This window comes from Nicotiana tabacum, chromosome 22 (assembly GCF_000715075.1).
Source record: "Nicotiana tabacum cultivar K326 chromosome 22, ASM71507v2, whole genome shotgun sequence".
NCBI classification, from domain to species: domain Eukaryota; kingdom Viridiplantae; phylum Streptophyta; class Magnoliopsida; order Solanales; family Solanaceae; genus Nicotiana; species Nicotiana tabacum.
In genome coordinates this window covers 7,579,973-7,600,674 of record NC_134101.1, presented here as the reverse complement: position 1 = coordinate 7,600,674, position 20,702 = coordinate 7,579,973, and the positions used below count along the sequence as shown (strand labels likewise).

Sequence of the window (20,702 nt, the reverse complement as noted above, 5' to 3'; positions counted from 1 at the left end):
GCAAAAAGCATCTGAAGGCCTAGCAGTATTTGTAACACATGAAATGCACTAAAAAAAGTTTGAAAGTCTGAAGATTTATGAGTGACTTTCAGTATTTGCAACTAAAATTACTGTAGATATGAGAATCATACCTACCTGATGTCCAAACTGGCTATAAAAAAGATGCTGGAAAACACAATTTCTATAATTTTTTGTTAAAAATGTGGCAAAAGATTTTCAGAAGAAACTGAAACAACTAATCAACGCCAACAATAACAGATGAAGTCCAGGCATCAACGTCAACTCATGGTAAGATTAAAGAATACTGCATATAGAAAAATATCCTCACAAACCAAGTTGATTAACGGGTAAAAAGGAAAAACATATAAATTAGTCTCAAAAATCTAAGAGCATCAATTAAGCAGCTCCACCAGCTCCAGTCTTGCCCTTCTTCTTCTGTAATTTCTTAATATAGAACTCAAGTTCTTTGCCTTCCAAGATATACCTGTCAATAGCAATAAAATATCATAGTTTGAGTGGAACAGATGCAAAAACATTCTCATGAAGCAGGGTTGTTAAGGCGGAACTTACCCATCAGCTCTGCCACACTGACCGGGCCGAGATGAGATGCAAGCCAAGAGTCTACCAGCACCAAATTGTTCTTCAAGGTGAGCGTCAAGTTTGCGATCCTTCTGGCGCTTCTCAAGTTTCCGGGCTACATGGTTGCTCTTCTTAGTTTCCTCTGCAGCAGCAGCAGCACCCTCTCCCTCCTGCCGTGTGTCAACCAAAAATAAATTAGCAATATATATGGGAAAGAAGGAAAGTGTTACTACTTGGTCATCAATTTGGACATTCAGATTCTCAACATAAGTGCGAGGATACATTTATAAAAGTTGAATAAATTAGTTGCTGGAGTTGAATAGTTGTAGGTAAAGTGAGTTAGCAGGTAGTTGGTAAATTAGGAAAAATGGCTTCATTTAGACAACTCATGTTCTTAGTGGGTCTGTCTACGCAAAAGAGGGTGGTTATCCCTTTTGCTATTTAACATTTCAGGTATAAGTGGGACTATTTCGGATTATTTCCACCAAGGATACAGCAGAATGCAACAGAGCAGGAATCAAGCTATTAGATTACTGCATCATTCGAGGTCAAGAAGACCTATTTTTTCCCCTCACTTATACATTGCCTATCTCTTCTTTCTCAATCTTGGGCAAGTTATTTCTGATCATAACAGGAAATCATGTCCAAACAACAAACAATGTCAAAAGTCAAAACACAATTACAGATCATGGTCACCACTCACCAGTAATAATTCGCATGGCATGATGAACTACGATTGGATAGTAAAATGAAAGAGCTTTGGAGGCCAGATAGCAAGGAATCAACAGCTACTAGACAAATGATGATATTCAAGTATGGAAATAAGATAGCAAAGGTTGGGTACCTCGACAGTTTCTTTCTTAGCAGCCCCCTTCTTCTTCCTACCAATGTCAACACCGTAGTGCTGGAGGTACCACTGTTTAAAAGGTGCTGCATCAACCTGAACGATTGCACTCTTGACTAGAGTCTGCGTGCGAACAAGTTCATTGTTCGAGGCATTGTAGACCACATCAAGGATACGAGTCTTACGGGTGGTTGCCTCACTACCCCATGAATAGTTTCCTGTATCCAATCTCAGTGCCCTCCATTTCACATTGCCACCACGAACACGAATTCGTCTAACTGTCTTGTTACCTGAGATCTTAGTATTAGCAGGTTGACGGCCAAGCTCGTACCTTTAACAATAAGAAAAGCAGATTCTCACAAAATTAGCAGTGTGCCCAAATTGTTGAGTCTTTCCTCTACAACATCATACTGCAAAACCATAGTTTATCAGATTCTTTTTTTTCCGCATCAGCTATGCTAACGATATATTTTCATAGCAGTCATTTTGTTATAACTATTTTATGTCCTTTATTTTGCTTCACCATAGATATCAGTTATCACGCTTCTTTGTTTTATTATATCAAATCAACCAAAAGACCATTGAAGCAATTTCTTTTACTGCACTAATTAATTTTGACAAGGATTTACAAATCAATTTTGTTCTGTTATCTTACTTTATCTAATAATTGTTCCTATGGTCGACCCCAACTAAATTTGGATGACACATGGTTGTTTGATTGATATGGATCTCCCAAAAGATAGTTCTTGAGAAGTAAATAAACAGAACTACTATTGCTATGCAGTAGACACATAAATCATGAGCAGCAAAGCATATTATTCCTTACCCTGGTAAAATTACCAATAAAATCACTAATTCCATGAGGAGAGTGCAAGTGTTAGAAACAGCAACTACTACTATAATTACTTACTACTTCTACCTTAGAAACAACAAATACGAATAGCAAGGAATATGACTCGTTGCCGGAAATGAAGTCATTTTCTGTTGTTGGTATATTTTCCCACCAAAATGGAAATATGACTTACTTATGCATGGAAGTCTTTCTCTTTACTACTATCCCAACATTTACTCTCTACCTGTCTACCATTTGATCCAACTAACACTCAAACATCATTATCAATCTTTATAACTCAAAAAATCCATCAAAACACTATCCTATTTTGCTGACATTAATATCAATATCTAACGAATACTCTTCTGAGTAATATTTTCCACTCACCAACCTCACACGGGAGAAAACCACTTATTTCACTGAAATAACTATTACCTTCATGCCAAACACATCCTAAACAGATAGACCTACATTAATAGGACTAGTTTACGCGTTGTGTTTATATAACAGTACGGTTAAATGCAGCTTTTTTGCTAAATATACGAACTTAGAACCGAAAATGAAAAATCCGTGTAACATAGATAGAGACAGATATTTAGGAAAAAGAAAAAGGCAGCAGAACTAACTTTCGCTTCTTCCTCCAAGCTTTCTTCTTGCCACCAGTGGCACGTCTTTTGTGCATAGAATCTCGTGATATACCTTCAAATCCATAAACAAATAACGTAAAATTAATAAAATCGTCTTCTTTTTAAAGCAAATTGTACATGAAATTACAGTAGAGAAGGAAGGAGCAGGTTCAGATTCATACCCATGGTTGCTGAGAGCTAAGCAGCTAAGATACACACCCTCACAACTCTCTTCTACTTCGAACGAGCGCACTAAAACCCTAACCTTTTGAATGGACAAGTGTAGGCCATAATATTTGGGCTGGGCTGGGCTGAACTTCTATCATTCTTGGGCTTTTCAATATTGCTCATGTATCTTGCATCTCTATACCAGACAAAAGTTTGTTAACCATATCATGGATCAGTCATGTAGGCCCAATAGGGGATAGGCCCATTATATATTCTCCTTTATAAATTCGGTAGCTTTGTAGCTGTAAGAAAAAGATGTATAAGTGAGTCCAAATGTACAATACCCGGGTCCAACAATAAGAAATGGGACACACTATAATGTAAAGGAACTCAATTCATTTTTAGCTCTTAGCTTTTCATGAAATAAAAAAACAGATTGTTTCTCTCTCTCTCAAGCTAGGTTTTGTTCATTTCATTTCACAAATAGATTCGGACATACGAATCTAACAAAGTTTCATAGCAATGGAATAGATCCATCTCGTCACCAGCTATCGTCCGATTGTACCCTTCGCCGAAGTTTTTAAAGTTTTATGTTCCGAGGTTTCTTCTCAGATGGTGAAATTTTTGGGGATTTTTCGTGTTTTCTCTCCTTCAACACTCAGAGGTCCTTTCTCTTTCACTATTTGACAAAAATATCTGGTAAAAATTCTTCATTTTTCATTTGTATGCTCAAATTTGATAAAAGTTTGGTCTTCTTCCCCAAATTACTAGGGGTTTGTGGTAATTTGTTGTACTAGTTATAGTTCATTGTCGTATTTGTGAATTCTCGTTTGCTTCAACATGAGTACCACTAGTTCTACGAACTCCGGGGGTTTCGTCGAATTTACAGTAGATCCCTCCCACCCTTTCTATGTTCACCCGTCTGACAGTCCCGGTAGTCAATTAGTGACCATTCCTTTCAATGGTACTGGTTTCGTTCATTGGTGCAATAGTATGCTGACCTCTCTCTCCGCTAAGAATAAATTGGGATTAATCAAGGGTAAAATAGCCCAACCACATACTGATTCTCCTTATTATCCTTTCTGGTAGCGTTGCAATGATATGGTAAAGGCCCTGATTATCAACTCCTTAACCAGAAAACTTGCAATCAGTGTTATGTGTTTTCCTACTGCCAAAGAGGTTTGGCAGGACATTAATGATAGTATGGTCAATCGAATGGGTCCAGATATATACAAATTCAAAGAGAAATTAGTGCATCTTCTCAGGGTGCTTCTGACATAGCTAGTTATTTCACCAAAATGAGAAGCTTATGGGATGAACTCACATATGCCTATGTTGGACCAACCCGTTCTTGTGGTGCACTTCCAAAATTCATAGAACACCAACACATGTTTCAGTTTATCAGTGGGTTGAATGATTCATACTCTACTGTCAAGAGTAGTATTTTACTGATGAGCCCCCTTCCCTCCATTAGTAAGGCATACTCCCTCCTATAACAAGATGAAAGTCAGAAGGAAGTAAAATCTACACCTCCTGAGTTCTGTGGTGATTCTGCAGCATCTTTCTCTGTTTCTTCCAGCATCCCTCAACCCCCTAATAAATTCTACAACCAGAAGGTCAGTTTTGACTCTAAATGGCAATCTTCTTCTGTCTCTTGCAAGTACTGCAAGAAGCATGGGCATACTGTGGACAAGTATTATAGGCTACATGGTTTTCCAGCTGAATTTAAGTTTACTAAGAATAAAAGAGTTGTTGCATGTGCCCAAGTTGAGGAACCTAATGCTGGCATACTTGCTAGTCCTACAAATTCTTCTGATTCTGCAGCTTTTGGCCTTAGCAAGGAGCAATACCAACACCTTGTGATACTTCTTCAACAAGCACAAGTTTCACCCAACTGTATTCAATCTTTCTCTTCTGCAGAACAATTTGGTTTTGCCAATTTTGCATGTATGTGCCATCTTTCTGAAGTACAATCTGTTATTCATTGTTTGTTTGCTCAGTTAGTAGAAGTCCTTGGATTGTCGATTCAGGTGCCACTAATCATATGACCCCACACAAATATTTTTTACCCAATATTCAACCTCTAACCTCTCCCTATTTGATAACATTACCAAATTAATATAAAGTGAAAGTAATTTCTACTGGGTCTTTACATCTTAGACAAGATATAATTTTACATAATGTACTTTTAGTTTCATCTTTTTAATTCAATCTTATTTCTATTCATCAACTTCTTTCTCAGTGAAAATGCATTGCTATATTTACCAGTTTCTGTTGCTTCTTACATGGCCCTTCTCTGAAGAGGCCACTGAAAATTGGTAAGGCAGCACGCGGACTCTACTTTCTTCTTCCCAACATGCCTACACATTCAACGTTTGTTTCTAGCTGTTCCATTTGTCCCTGTAGTTCCACCTGTTTCTACTATTTCTTCTAGTATTGTATGTAGTTATGATTCTCCCACATCCCCTAGTCCCTCTTGTAATCCATCTTATGTTGTTAATAAAATGGATTGGTTTTGGCATCAAAGACTTGGTCACGTGCCTTATCACAAAATGAAATCTATCCCTTGGTTATCTCATTTGATTTCTCATAAACAATCTTTCATTTGCTCAATTTGTCCTATGGCCAGACAACAAAGGTTGTCCTTCCCTGAAAGTCACATTCATTTAACTACCCCATTTCAATTGATTCATATAGATATATGGGGCCCTTACCATACTATAACATATCATGGTTTTAGATATTTTATCACTCTAGTGGATGACTTCACTAGGGTTACATGGACAAATTTGCTTTCTTGCAAAAGCAATGCCCTGACTATTATAAAGGCATTTACCTCCATGGTCAAAGTCCACTTTAATTCCTCTGTCCAAACTTTCAGCTATGATAATGCTTTTGAACTAGGGGGCAGTTATGAAGCTTCAGTTTTCTTCACTGAAAATGGGATATTACATCAAACTACTATTCCACACACACCACAACAAAATGGAGTGGTAGAGCGAAAACATAAACACCTCCTAGAAATATCCAGGGCCTTACTTTTTCAATCCAAGCTTCCAACAAAATATTGGGGTGATTGTGTTTTGACAACCACATATATAATTAACAGATTGCCTTCCTTTGTTCTAAATAACTCCTTACCCTATGAAAAATTGCATGGTGTATCTCCCACATATGACCATATGAAATCTTTTGGATGCCTTTGCTTTGCCACCACTCCCAAAACTAGGAGAGACAAATTTCAGTCCAGAGCTAATGCTTATGTTTTCTTAGGTTATTCTTGTGGTAAGAAAGGATATAGGCTTCTAAACCTCTCCAATCATTCTATTTTCTTTTCTAGAGATGATGTGCTTCATGAACATATTTTTCCCTATTTCTCTTCCTTTTCTCCATCTACTTTTCCTTATTCCCCCATTGATCATGTCACTCCTTCTCCACCTGTTCTTTTCCCTTCTACTTCAACATCAACTTATTCTCTTTTTCTCTCTCTACGCTCTGCTCCTGCTCCTATGTCTCCTTTCTCACCCTCTGCTCATCCTTGCCCTTCTCCTTCTACACCTTCACCTCCATGTCTTTCTTATCCTGTTTTCAGTACGTCTGCACCACCTATTAGAAAGTCTACTAGAGTGTCTCACCAGCCTACTTATTTGAAAGATTATATCTGCTCTTCTGCCTCTTTTCCTTCTGTTTCTGACAACTCCAAGGTTTCAACTGCTACGCTACACTTGCACGAACCTCAGTTTTACCAACAGGCTGCCTCACACCCTGCTTGGCAAGAAGCTATGCTTAAAGAATTTCAGGCTCTTGAAGCAAACAACACTTGGGATATCATTCCATTTCCCCCTCATAAGAAACATATTTCTTGCAAATGGGTTTACAAGATTAAACAAAAGTCTGATGGTTCCATTGAGAGATATAAAGCTAGATTAGTTATTAGAGGGGATACACAAAAGAAGGGATTGATTACACTACTATTAAATGCCTTCTTTCCTTGGCTGCCAAGAAGAATTGGATTGTCTACCAACTTGATGTGAATAATGCATTCCTTCATGGTGATCTCCATGAACAGGTCTAAATGAAAATTCCCCTTGGCCTTCAGGTTTCTTCTCCTTCTTCTTCCTCTTCCCCATTGGTATATTAACTCAAGAAATCATTATATGATCTCAAACAGGCTTTTAGACAATGGTTTTCAAAATTGTCTGGAGCTTTGTTATCTCGGGACTACTCTTCAAGTAAGAATGACAATTCCTTTTTCACCAAGTCCACTGGTGAATCTTTGACTGCCTTGGCAGTCTTTGTGGATGATATTTTATTGGATGGGGATAATATTTTTGAACTTGATGATTTGAAATCTTTTCTGGATGCTCGGTTCAAAATTAAAGACCTTGGCTCCATTCATTATTTCTTGGGTTTGGAGTTCAGTAAGATCCCACAGGGGTATTTGATGACTCAGACCAAGTTTGTCACTGATTCGCTTGAAGAATTTCATTGTCAGCACTTCACACCTGTGGTTACCCCTATTGAGAGCTCAACCAAACTCACTGCCACATTGGTAGAGCATGAAGAAGACTCCTGGGAAAATTGAATTTTTTGCAGCACACCAGACCAGATATAGCATTTTTAGTCCAACACTTAAGCCAGTTTCTTCAGGCTCCACAGGTTCCTCATATGTTGGCTGTGTTGCATGTACTTAGATATTTGATGAACGACACTCGTTTGGGCATTCTCATCTTCTCTTCCTCTGATGTCTCTCTTGGCTTTCTCTGATTCTGACTGGGCTGCATGTGCCCAGTCCATAAGGTCAATAACTGGTTATTATATCACTTTTGGGAGCTCTCCTATCTCTTGGAAGAGTAAGAAGCATCCCACTATTTCTCTTCTGCTGAGGCAGAATATAGAGCCTTGCTAAAGGTTGTCGCTGAGATTTCTTGGCTTGTTCGTTTATTTGTTAATCTTGGTTTGGTGATTTCTAGTCATGTTCAGGTACTTTGCGACAGCCAGGCAGCCCTTCATATTGCCAAGAACCCCATCTTTCATGAGCACACAAAGCAAATTGATATTGATTGTCATTATGTGAGGGATTGTCTTCACTCTGGGCTGATTTCTCTTCAGCATGTTTCATCCTCTGCACAACTTGTTGACAATCTGACCAAATCCCTTCAGGGCCCTCTTCATCATTCTCTCCTTGGCAAGCTTGGAGTGTTCTTCGGCTTGGGGGTGGGGTGTTAACCATATCATGGATCAGTCATGTAGGCCCAATAAGGGATATGCCCAGTTGTATATTCTCCTTTATAAATTCTGTAGCTTTGTAGCTGTAAGAAAAAGATGTATAAGTGAGTCCAAATATACAATACCCGGGTCCAACAATAAGAAATGGGACATTCTAGAATGTAAAGGAACTCAATTCATTTTTAGCTCTTAGCTTTTCATGAAATAAAAAAACAGACCGCTTCTCTCTCTCTCAAGCTAGGTTTTGTTCATTTCATTTCACAAATAGATTCGGATACACGAATCTAACAAAGTTTCATATATATCCTTTTCTCCATTGGCCCTCTGTACTATCTACTGAATTTATGAAAAAATAATAATTAAAACTTGTATTTTAATACAAGTCATAGAGATTTATAAAGTTATAATTATCTCATAAAGAATAAATTAAAAAGTTTAAAGTTAAATTATTTCTAATAAAAATTACAATATTCTTTTTGAGACAAACTATAGAGAAAAGCACGATACTTAGACTAGGACAGAGGGAATATTTGAGTTATTTTGCTAAAGGCGTGGTCTCATTTGACCATTGAGAGCAAAGTTAGACAATTTCGTATAGTTCAATTGCAAATTTAAACATTTCTTCCTTTTACAATAATCAATAATGCATTTGAATAGAGACTGAAACTCTCTGATAAGGATAACCAAAAAAAACAATTACTACTTCTTAACCCGTCGTTTGAAAGTGGAAAAGGAGTCACTTTTTAAGAGTAGTTGGCTTTTGATAAAATAGGAAATAAGGATGCAAACTAGTGTGATAATAAGGTTACATCTTATGATTATGCGTCAATCATGAATTCATTGTACTATCCTAGATAGAAATATTTCTATTTAGCAATTTGAGCTCCTAACTTGTTGAGTTGCCAATATAACAATATATTTTAAGAAGAAAAGGTGTTTTGTGACTTAAAATTGACGTGAAAGTACTCTTTGCTGAATGCAAGTCTCATTGCTGAGATCTAGATCCTAAGAGGTATCAAGTTTAAATCTTATACAAATTGTACGGGGTAACTCTTCTTACTAGTGTATAACTGTTCTAATATTAATGAAGATTATCATTCTCTAAGGACTCATTTGATAGATTCCATACGTAATTCTATGTAAAACTTTACATTGCTAATACATTGTATGGCTTGAGGTGCAGAATTCTACATTCTTAAACAGCAATGAGGGACAAGCGTTTTTACAGTTGGTCCGACTCTTCAGCCGACGCTTAAATATGCATGTTATCAGCTGTTGATCCAACCAGTTGCCAGCATCTTTGCTTGCGGTTCATGAATCAACAGGTGAATGAACCGGTTTTTTACCTCCATCCAAATTAATTTCATTACTTCACTTAATTAAATGATTAACACAACAACAAATAACTTATGGAACACGAAAGATGCCCGATTCACCTAAAAAAACTATTACAGGAGGATCCACTTAATATCCGAAATAACCAATACAAAGTCCGAAATCTCAGTCAGCTTATTCAGCAAACACTTTTTCCTAATGTCCACTATAACGACTCGATTACACATATCAAAGCTCATCATCTCATGGAAACTATCGCTATGCCAGAAAATAATGATGATTCTTTTATGTGATGTCTCATGTCTAAGTCAAGTTATGCCTTGCTATCTATGCTCATCGGTTCTGGTTCCTTGGGAGCAGATTTCTGCACAACACAATGTCACGAGTCAATAATAGAACAAGAGGTAAAGCTGCACCAAGTCAAGGGGTTATATAGTCTGAAACTTACAGATGAATTTGCCGTTTCCAGCTTATTTAACTTGGCAAACATGTTTCCATAGAACTTCGCGTCCTTCTTATTGAATTCCTTGACTTTATCCTTCAGAGCTTTGTATTCAAGCTTCACATCCCTTCACATCATAAAAGAGTAACAAGCTTCAGCACCATGACTGACAGATATGATACATGCATGGGGCATAGTGTTACAGTAAACTTGGTTATATACCTGTTGTTAGGATCAATCTCGAGAGCTTTCTTAATGTCAAATTCAGCCAGATCCAGATCAGCCATGTTCATATATGCTTGAGCTCTGCGGTAAAGAGCTTTCACATTGGTGCTCTCCAGTTCCAACACCTGCAGCACTCACACACCATCAGTGAGAAAAACAAAGCATAGACTCTATACAAGAATAAGTTTTTAGGGAAGGGGAGGGGGATGATTTCTGCGTTTCAAGTTCTAATACCTTGGTACACAGTTTCTCAGCCTGCTTGTAGTCTTTCAATTTCAACTTGCAAGCAGCATTATTCAAGTTGCAACTGATTTTCAACGCTTTAGACTGTTTCTTCTCCTCCTCACTGAAGGAAGTATCATACTCGATGAATTTGGCAGCCTGCATTTATTAAATTGTACAGTTAGGCAAACCAGGCAGACATAGCTTCCCGCTGCTTGAGAGAATAAAGACCCAGTAATCTTGCTCCGAACTACTGTAAAAGCTAAATATCTACCTTCTCGTATCTCTTAGATGCTCTTGTGTATTTACCAGCCTTAAACAGTGCATTCCCTTCTTCTTTCTTCTTGCCAGCAGCCTCAATTTTCTCAGGAGTATTCATATCCCATGATTCCTTGTCCTACAGGCACCAATGAGAGAATATGATATACATATAGATCCAGACACATTGCCAAATAGCTAACAGTTGGAAAATAAAAAGAAAGAAAACATCACATACCTTGACAAAGGAAACAAGTTCAACCTCATAATGCACGGTTGAATTAGGAGGAATAACAGCTAAATCTTGCTTTGACTCAGAAGAACCAAAGGCATATTCGGGTGCAATTGTAAGCAGTGCCACTTCACCCTTCTTCATTGTCATTACAGCTCTATCTAGCCCATCTATAACTTGCTCTGTTCAGGGTAAATCAGAGCTCAATCAATACTAGTCAAAGAATAATAGAACAGTGAAAATCACAAAGCAATGATCTCCGGAGAGATAACAATGTATTGGAAGTCATACCTTCATCTGTCTTAAACTCAAAAAGTTCATCTTCATTTTCCCCATCATGGCCCTTCTTTATGAAGACTGTGCCATCTTGCAGCTTGCCGATCAGTTTTACTGCAATATGTAAACCGAAACAACTGTCATATCAGAGTATTCATGCATCTTACAAGCACAAACTATTAAGATTTTCCCGTGACTTACATTTAACTACAGCTCCTTCATTGGGTTTCTCATATCCTTCCCCTTCTTTCAAGATCTTCTTTACTACTTTCTTGTCATCAGTAACACTTGAAACAATTTTCCACGAGACCAACTCCAAGTTGATTTGTAGTGTGGCATTAGACGGGACTGCTCCTCCATCACTCGAGGCTGGTTTTCCTTTCTCTCCAAAGCCATCTGTAGCAAAAGAAATCAGACATGTTAATGAGATCCCTCTTATTGGAAAACGACTACAAAAGTCACTTATCAGCAAGCGTCGCTTACACTGTGGCTTCACTGTCAACTGGACCTTTTCACCTTTCTTCATAGTTTTCACAGCCTTAGCAAGAGCAGGGCAGAAATAACCTGTTCCATTAAGGATGTCAGAGCACAAACTGCATTATTTTACCTAATAAAACATTGCAGGGCATATGAAGTCAAAGATTACCATCTTGAACAGTGAACTCCACACCATCTGATTTTCCCACCACCGTGCCATTTTCGAGCAGAGCTTCGTACTTGACTAAATTATGAGGCAAAAGAAAATGCTTAATCCATGTTCCAAAAAGATATAAGCTTAGACCCCTCTGAATTGAAAATGATAAAACATACCTAGTACTTCGTCAAAATCCTTTGGGTTTTCCCATTTCTCTCCCTCTGCAAGGATCTTCTTGAAAATTCCACCGTCCTTACAAATGTCTTTTACGCTCACCCATGATAGCAATTCAACATCAAATTGCAGAGTGGCATTTGGTGGGATAGTTGGAGGAGAACCACTCTCTCCATAAGCCAGCTCCGGAGGAATAGTGAAAATAGCATTTTCACCTTTCTTCATGGTCTTTATACCTTGATCCCATCCTTTAATTACTTGTCCTATTATAAGTTGGAAAAAATCAGTATGTCAGCTTTAGCTTGAAGAAAAACCTTTCTCATCTAATGGAAAAGCTAATTACCTACACATCAGAGACTTGCTCATAATGAAGAATTCTGTATTTTCTTGGTGTTAATAGGATTTCATATACAATTCAATTTCAAACAAATCCACTATCGGTTTACATTCTTTAATAACCATCAGTCGTCTCAACCCTTAATATCTAGGATTGAGGATGATAATTGAGATCTAACTTGACATGCTAGAATCGTCCATTACAATCATCTTTTACAGAAACATGAAAACCAATCGCGGAGGAAGCTATAAAAGTGTTAATGAATCACCGTCACTGCATTTTCAGATTTTCATTTATCAAAATTTTACTGTCGTAAAGTTCAGACCTATTTAACAAGCTAAAAAGATCCTGCATTCCATTATAAAATTGAGGACAGGCTTTACAGGTTACCATATATGAACTCCGCTTCAATAAAACCCCTATGCACATTCTGCTATGATCAAGCCTCTTTCACTTCAATGATAGAAAATGTCTTAGCGATTTGTCTTTTATAGCAATTTAGAGGCTCTGGAATAGAACAGGTCCCTTGAACTCATAATATCTCTAACAGTTCAACTGGCGCATTTTCTGGCTTCATAATACAGTAAATGCAACATAAACATGCCGCATCTTGCAAATAAAATTCATTTATTATATCAAATGACAATTACTCACCGACCATTAACCAGCAACTACAAAAAAAAAAAAAAAAAAAAAAGAGTTAAGGAAACTTTCACTAACCTTGACCAAGAGTGAACTTGAACGGGTCCCCCCTATCGCGACTGGAATCGAACTTGGTTCCATCAAGCAGAGTACCAGTGTAATGAACTGACAGTTAATGCAAAAACCACGTGAGCTCAAACAACACAATAGCACGAACAAATTCAAACTTATGGCAAGGTAGATGATACAGTTGGAACTAATTCATCCAAATACCATAGCAATGAGCTAAAATTAATCCAAATATCCTTGTAAGTGCAGAAAAACACAATAAATTGAACTAATTCAGATTTATAGCAAGTTAGATCAAACAATTACAACTTAATTAATCCAAAATCCATAGCAATGAGCTCGGAATTAATCCGATGACTTGCGAGCGCAAATAAACATTAACATGAACAACTTCAGTGTTCTAGCATGGCAAATAATACAATTGCAACTAATAAATCCATTTTAATAAATTATGATTTAATACAAAGAGCATTGTGAGCACAAAAAACACATTAACATGAAAAGAATCAGGTCTTTTTGGAACTGCAGATCATACTAATGCAATAAATTAGCTTCGACTTCATTTTGAGGACAAATAACACATTAACTTGAAAAAAAATCTGATTTTTTGGCATTACAAAATACAACTGCAGTTAATTATTTACCTTCAACTTCATCGCCAGCCTCAGGAGTTTCCCATCCTTCACCTTCCTTAACAAGCTTCTTCTTCAAACCTTGATTTCCGATTTCCTTTTCCTCGCCGACTTTCATTATCGGGTCATCGGGGAGATCCATATCCTCGTCCATTCCTTCTGCCGGTGGAATATCAAAATCCTCTTCCATTCTTCCGTCAAATACAAAATGCAATTACAATAAATTGAGAGAAACAGAGAATCGAACTCAGTGAAGCAAATAATGGCGTTGTTGTGAAGGGAGAAGATGGGGAGGCTTAAATGGTGTAAAAAAAAGGGGGTTTAGGTTCTAGAGTGTTCTAAGGTTTTAGAATGAGCTTTAGCGTGAGTCGTGACGAAGGGTCAGGATGCTTCCAGATATCTTCAATTTTGTTAACTAATTATATATTTAGTTTAGACTTCAGATAATTGTGGGGACCACTGCTTGTACGATTCTAATTGATCTAACGGCTGCTCTTTAAAGTTAGAGACACGTGTGTAGCGAATGAGGTTGAGTTCGGGCGACTTAAAAAACGGGTCGGGGAAGAAATAAAATGGGCGAAATTAATAAATAGCCAGATTTACGAGTGTTAATTGAAAAATAGCTACAGTTTCAAAATTAATCGAAATTTAGCCACTTTTCATATAAAAATAAATATGAATAAAAATATTATTCAAAATATAAAAAATATTACAGCATAATATATTGAAATTCGGATTTTTTACATGTGAACTTCCAGCATAATATGCTGGAGTTCGAGCATAATATGCTAGAAGTTCATACACAGGTGCATCAATCTCCAATACATTATGCTGTAACTTTTCGTGTTGCAGCAAAATAGTGACTATTTTTCAATGATTTTGCAAACGCTGGTTTCAATTACCAGTCCAAAAACTAATTAGTTCGTGCTATTTTTACAAATAAAATTCAATCGGTCCATTTGGAAATTTGTGTGGGGAAATAATTGTAATGTAAATTTTTAATTAATTCAATCATTAATTTGCCACATAAATTGATCATTACTAATTGGGAATATAGTGGTCAGTTTTGTAATAGCTTTATTTCAACTTTAGCTCCTATGTTGATTTTTAGCAAAGATATTTGACCTTCAATTAATTAAAATGTACCTTTTAAACTCATTACTAATAGAAGTTAATGACAACTGGCGAAATCAGTTTTATGCTTCATTACAACAAAATATTTTTTGTAATATGGTCACTTGCACAAAATTTTGCAAAATTACTTTATTTATGCAAATTATAACTGACCATAAAAGATCATCCCATTCGAAGTTTACATATGATTTGCTTTAAAGTTTCAAGTAAAATAAATTTGTGAATAAAATAATTTTTCTTACGGACGAATTTTAAAAATATTAAACTACTTATTTTTAATGTTTAATTATACCCGTAAAATAATGTTTGAAATTTCTCGAAGGGAGTTTGGCATTTATATCAAATAAAATTATTTAGGAAAAAATAACTTTCACCGTTTTACTTGATTTTCCACACAGAGGTTAGGATTTAAAAGTCTATTTAAAGAAGAGAAAAAATGGTAAGCTCCATGTAACAATCATGATTTCCTTCCCATAAATAAAAAAGGACTATATTTATTTAGTCCTTTGCAATAAAGGAGAAAGGGTGTTTTGGTATTGACGGAAAACATTTTCCGGAAAATATTTTTTCATTTTTCATTGTTTGATTGCACGAAATAGTTTGAAAAATATTTTTCTAGATATCACATTTTCTTGAAATTGGAGGAAAATTTTCCCTAGAAAAAGTTAGAAAAACATTTTACAAAAACTCCACCTATCCTCGCATCTAATCCCACCCCCTCCAACTTCAATTTTCTATTTTTTTCATTTTTCTACGTCACCCACCCACTCCAACCCCTCACCCCCCCCCCCAACCTTTTTTTGTTATTTTTAATTTTCTATTTTTTTGTTTTTCTGTACCACCACCCCCTTACCCGTAATTTTTTATTTTTTATTTTCTTATATTTTCAGTTCTGGTTTTTCATTTTTCAGTTTACAGGTTCGAAATTTTACGAGTTCCAAAATTATGAGTTCAGAGGTTTATGTGTTTGGAAGGTTGCGAGTTTAGAAATTAGAGTTTACGGGTTCGAAAGTTTATGAAATTTGTGGGTTCGGAAGGTTGTTGGTTCAAAAGTTTATGACTTCATGTTTATTGTATCTAAATTATTTATGAATATTCTTGAGAAGTTGTTTTCCTTAACTTGCGTACCAAACACCAGAAAATGAGTAAGATTACTACTTGTTTTTCAAGAAAATATTTTCTCCATGGAAAACATTTTCCGTTATACCAAACACACCCAAATGCCACTTTCTTTTTCTTTTCACTATGTTGCAATAAATGTTTTTGCATTAAAAAAGAATCTTTCTATATGTATCCCCCAGTCTCTCGTTATATATTAAGACCGTAGCCACAACAATTGCATCACATTGTTGTAACGATCCGGCCAGTCATTTTAAAAGTTATAGCCCCATTCTCCTATTTACTGCTCATTCTGTACTTTATAACTGATATATGATTTGCCGGAGAAATTGGTTTAGGTTCAGTGAGGTTTTGAAATGAATTGGAATACTTAGTTCCAAGTTTTAAAACTTAAGTTCAAATAGTGACCGGATGCCGATTTATGTGCAAATGACCCCGGAATAAAATTTTGATGATTCCAACAGCTCTGTATGGTAATTTTGGGTTTAGAAATGTGTTCGGATATTTATTTGGAAGTCCGTAGTTAAATTAGGCTTGAAATGGCTAAAATAGGAAATTTAAGTTTGGAAGTTTGACAGGGGAGTTGACTTTTTGATATCGGGATCGTAATCCAGTTCTGAAAATTTTCATAGCTCAGTTATGTCATTTATGACTTGTGTGCAAAATTTGAGGTTAATCTGACTTGATTTGATAGGTTTTGACATATTGTTCTGGGAGTCTTTGGAAGTGCGGACCGCACATTTTGGGAGAGCTGAGGCAAAAGGGAAGTGAGGACCTCAGGGAAATTATGCGGACCACACAATTTTGTGTGTGGCCGCACTTCAGTCCGCAGAGGATTATGCGGGCCGCATAATTTTGTGTGCGGCCGCACTCAGGAACTCTCAGATTCGATGGTCCGACTTCAGAAGCTTATATCTTTTGATCCATAAGGAATTTTGAGATGATTCAAAAATGACAGTTATAGTCCTTCGTGTCTAGTTTTCAGAAAGATAAAGAAGTCATCATTTAGACATTTGTAAAGAAAGTTATGGCCAAAATACTAAAGCCTAGCAGTGCTGTCACCAAGAGAGTGCGGCCGCACAATTTTTGTGCGACCGCAGGAGCTGGGATGTGCGGTCGTACTTGGAATTGTGCGGACCGCACATGGTGAGTTCAGAAAATGTACTATATAACCGAGGCCTAGGGTATTATTTCATTTTTGGGACCTAGAGAGCCCGGTTTGTGACGATTTTTCGTGGGATTTTTCAAGAAATTCACCGGAGTAAGTGATTCTAACTCATATTTGGTTAACATACATGAATATATCATTGTTTTCATCATCCAATTAGTATTTTGAGATGAAAATTTGTAGAAATTTTATAAAATAATTTTTTGGGATTTGAATGTCGATTCGAAGTCGGATTTGAGTGGAACTAGTATGGTTGGACTCATAATTGAATGGGTTGTCGGATTTTGTGAGTTTCGCTGGATTCCGAGATGTGGGCCCACGGGCGATATTTTTTGAGTTAGATTCAGATTTTTATTAAAAAATATAGTATTTTCTTATGAAATTGATTCTATAATTTTTGTTGACTGTATCGAATTAATTATGACTAGATTCGAGTCGATTGGAGTCGGAAAATCGAGAAAAAGGCATACTACTTGATTAAATTGGAGCAAGTCGAGGTAAGTGACTTGTCTAATCTTGTGTGGGGGAAATTTTCCCTAGGATTAGTATTGATGTGGTTATTAAAATGTGTTGAAAGTCGTGTATACGAGGTGACGAGTATGTACACGGGCTAAATGTGAAAGATTATATTTTTAAATTGTGTAGATCACTGTTGCATATTAATTAAATTATTAAATATTATTATATTCTCCATCATTGATCTGATTTATATACTTTAAATTTGCTTGACTTTCTCCTGCTAATTATTTTTACCTGTTTAGCTGAAACTTGATTTCTTTTATTCTGTGCATTATTTGAAGGTGAAATTTCTTTAATTTAAATATTATTAATATGAAGTATTTGATATTTTAAATTTGGAACTGAGGCAGCGTATTAAATTTTTTTAAATATTATTTTTGCTGAGTTATTTAATTCCCGATTATTTTGTGAGATTTTTGTACTCATTATGATTGAGTCGTGAGCTCCCCGTTGTGGAAAATATTATTGATGTTGTTTATTTTGGCAAATTAAAATATTTGGGCACTTGAGGTGTAAATTGTGACATATTGTGATATTGATACGCATGCGGTGGTATAAGGTCTGTGTGTTGAAACACATGCGGTGAGATAAGGGTGGCTTGATGCGCGTTGCTAGTAGGGGAACTACTAGAAGTCATGCGGCGTGATAAGGGTGGCTAAAACGCGGATGTTATTTCGAAAAAATATTTTTCTTTAAAATTAAATGTGAAGGCTCCCGCGCTGATATAAGGAAATGAGATATTGTGAATTTATTTATGATTTGGGACTACGAGGTGGTAACTCGGAAGTGCCCTTGTTGATATTGATTTATGGCCGCAGTTGCCTTTGATTATTGTTGTGATCTTCTTAAAGTTGAAAAGAATTCTGTTTTGTTTTCACGGGGTATTATTTGCCATTATTTTGCGTAGTTAATTGGTGACATACTACTTACTTGATTCATTTTCATTGTCATTTCATTTTTATTATATTGTTAAACATTTCACCTTGTCTTTTATTATTCCAATAGGGCCTGACCTGACCTCGTCACTACTCTACCGAGGTTAGGCTTGACACTTACTGGGTACCGCTGTGGTATACTCATACTACGCTTATACATATTTTTTTGTGCAGATTCAGGTACATTCTACCAGCCCAGACATCAGTGAGCTACTTGTGTGTGGAGACTTCGAGGTATATCTGTCAGCGTCCGCAGACTACGGAGTCCCCTTCTATCATTATTTTGTTGCTTCCTTATTTTTCTTAGACCCTGATATATATAGATACATTGAGGATAAATTCTTAGAAGCTTGTGACTTATTCCTACCGGGTTTTGGGAGTTGAAATTATGTGAATTTGAAGATTATTTATTTCAGATTTCTATTGTTATAACGCATTGATAGGCTTACCCAATCTAAGAAATTAGGTGTCATCACGACATCCTACAGAGGAAATTTGTCATGTTGGCCAATTTGCACATTGTTCTCCTCCATCATATCCTCTTTTACCACCAGAGGCGTATCCAGGATTTTAAGAATATGGGTGCACCATTATCTTTAAGATAAATGTTTGGTTCGATTATATAAAATTTATGGTGATAACAAGTTCACGACTTCACGAGCAAAATATATTAATATTATATTCGCAAAAAATATTATTCACTTTGTAATTGTCCTCGACGAGTTTTCATACTTTGAAAACGGTCGATAATAGCATCATTACTTACAGTTTTAAATATCTTACGCTCTATATAGCAAACTAAACAATCATTGAGAATATCATCATCCATCCTATTACGTAGATCATTTTTGATGTACTTCATTGATGAGAATACTCTTTCCACGCTTGCGGTAGCAACAGGTATAAGCAAAGTCAACTTCACAAGCAAATAAATAAGTGGCCAAGTAAGATCCAATTTTGTCACTATCATCACTCTAGCAAAATCCTTAATCCCCTTTAGGTTAAGAAATTTGCTATCACTCTTTTGAGCATAGATAATAAAACTATCAAGTTGGAAACCGAGTTCTCGAAGTTTGTTATCACCAAATTTACTTGGATAATACTCTGCCCACTTCATTATCCTGTCATTATCAAAATTAGCAAATGAATCAACCGGATTCAAACTGGCCATACCAAGTAGTAAGTCAGTAGTCACACCATCAAAACAGTCATTAAGCTCTTGAAGTTTCAAATCAATAACCGTATAAAACACTTCCACATGAAAGTGATGTAAATATGAAAACTCGGACCTCTTACGCTTTGACTTTCCTATAGTATAGTTTTCATCCATTTTGGGAATTAGAATATCATGTTTACTACAAAATAAGCACACCTCATCCAACAAGAAGTTCCATTCAGTTTCTCTCATCATTTGCAATCGTTTCTTTGCACGGTCAAGCATTATCATAGCATTAACAATATCCTGATCTATCTTTTGTAAAGCTTTGTTCAATTCATTTGTAAATAACAATACCATAAATATTAAGTGCAACATAAAAATAAATCTAAATTCTTAAATCTGGCTCAAAAGATTTCCCGCTGCAAATCTATCAAGATGATATGGACAGTCACGCTTCATATCTTTAAGCACATTAATAATTGAAGGAAATAAAACCATCAAATTGTCCAAAGTTTTAAAATGATACCCCCAACGAGTATCACCCGGTCATTGGAGGCCACGTTCTTGATTCAAACCTTGCCCCGTATAGGCTTCTCCAAATTTAAGCAACTCTTCCAACTTATCTGCTTGATGTTGTCGAAGTGACTCCATGCGCTTAAATGAAGATCCAATAGTATTCAAAACATTAGTAACAACATAAAAGAAATTATCCACATCCGAATGTTTTTTAGAAAGAGCTACAAGTGGTAGTTGCAATTGATGAGCAAAACAGTGAATACAATATGTAGAAGGAGTATCTTGCAAAATTAAATACTTGAGACTACTTATTTTTCCTTACATATTACTAGCTCTATCATAGCCCTGTCTACGTATCTTGGATCTACTTAATGAATGATCCAAAAGCAAAGAATA

At 36.2% G+C, this 20,702-nt stretch overlaps 3 protein-coding genes and 1 long non-coding RNA gene across 5 annotated transcripts; 1 reads left to right on the top strand and 3 right to left on the bottom strand.

Moving 5' to 3' along the window:
• Positions 1-272: 272 nt before the first annotated feature.
• Positions 273-3,197, bottom strand: LOC107824096 (small ribosomal subunit protein eS8-like). Its single transcript, XM_016650820.2, has 5 exons — positions 3,064-3,197; positions 2,882-2,954; positions 1,424-1,754; positions 571-749; positions 273-484 (listed from the first exon to the last, which is right to left on the bottom strand). The coding sequence occupies exons 1-5, from the start codon at positions 3,065-3,067 to the stop codon at positions 397-399; spliced, it is 675 nt and encodes a 224-aa protein (XP_016506306.1). The 5' UTR covers positions 3,068-3,197; the 3' UTR covers positions 273-396.
• A 121-nt stretch (positions 3,198-3,318) lies between these two features.
• Positions 3,319-8,506, top strand: LOC107824097 (uncharacterized). Of its 2 annotated transcripts, none has more exons than XR_001656783.2 (2): positions 3,319-3,748; positions 8,033-8,506. It is a non-coding gene; the product is annotated as an uncharacterized LOC107824097 (long non-coding RNA). The 2 variants fall into 2 exon arrangements; XR_012705433.1 differs by having other exon boundaries at positions 8,023-8,506.
• Positions 8,507-9,926: 1,420 nt separating this feature from the next.
• On the bottom strand, positions 9,927-13,946 carry LOC107824095 (peptidyl-prolyl cis-trans isomerase FKBP62-like). Its single transcript, NM_001326126.1, has 13 exons — positions 13,769-13,946; positions 13,134-13,220; positions 12,079-12,339; positions 11,915-11,989; positions 11,752-11,832; positions 11,470-11,664; positions 11,284-11,382; positions 10,999-11,174; positions 10,777-10,899; positions 10,515-10,661; positions 10,278-10,405; positions 10,062-10,182; positions 9,927-9,977 (listed from the first exon to the last, which is right to left on the bottom strand). The coding sequence occupies exons 1-13, from the start codon at positions 13,944-13,946 to the stop codon at positions 9,927-9,929; spliced, it is 1,722 nt and encodes a 573-aa protein (NP_001313055.1).
• Positions 13,947-19,325: 5,379 nt separating this feature from the next.
• Positions 19,326-20,147, bottom strand: LOC142175699 (uncharacterized). The gene has a single exon (XM_075242677.1). The coding sequence runs from the start codon at positions 20,145-20,147 to the stop codon at positions 19,326-19,328; it is 822 nt and encodes a 273-aa protein (XP_075098778.1).
• Positions 20,148-20,702: the final 555 nt, after the last annotated feature.

Bases quoted from the DNA above. Each gene is read 5' to 3' on its own strand.
- LOC142175699 (XM_075242677.1), bottom strand. From the start codon at position 20,147: ATGGTATTGTTATTTACAAATGAATTGAACAAAGCTTTACAAAAGATA.
- LOC107824095 (NM_001326126.1), bottom strand. From the start codon at position 13,946: ATGGAAGAGGATTTTGATATTCCACCGGCAGAAGGAATGGACGAGGAT. The intron at 11,175-11,283 runs GTATGACTTCCA...TACCCTGAACAG, and splicing joins TGAGTTTAAGACAGATGAAG to AGCAAGTTATAGATGGGCTA. The intron at 9,978-10,061 runs GTAAGTTTCAGA...TGTGTTGTGCAG, and splicing joins TGGAAACGGCAAATTCATCT to AAATCTGCTCCCAAGGAACC.
- LOC107824096 (XM_016650820.2), bottom strand. The intron at 750-1,423 runs GTACCCAACCTT...GACACACGGCAG, and splicing joins CTAAGAAAGAAACTGTCGAG to GAGGGAGAGGGTGCTGCTGC. The intron at 485-570 runs GTAAGTTCCGCC...TGCTATTGACAG, and splicing joins CAGTGTGGCAGAGCTGATGG to GTATATCTTGGAAGGCAAAG.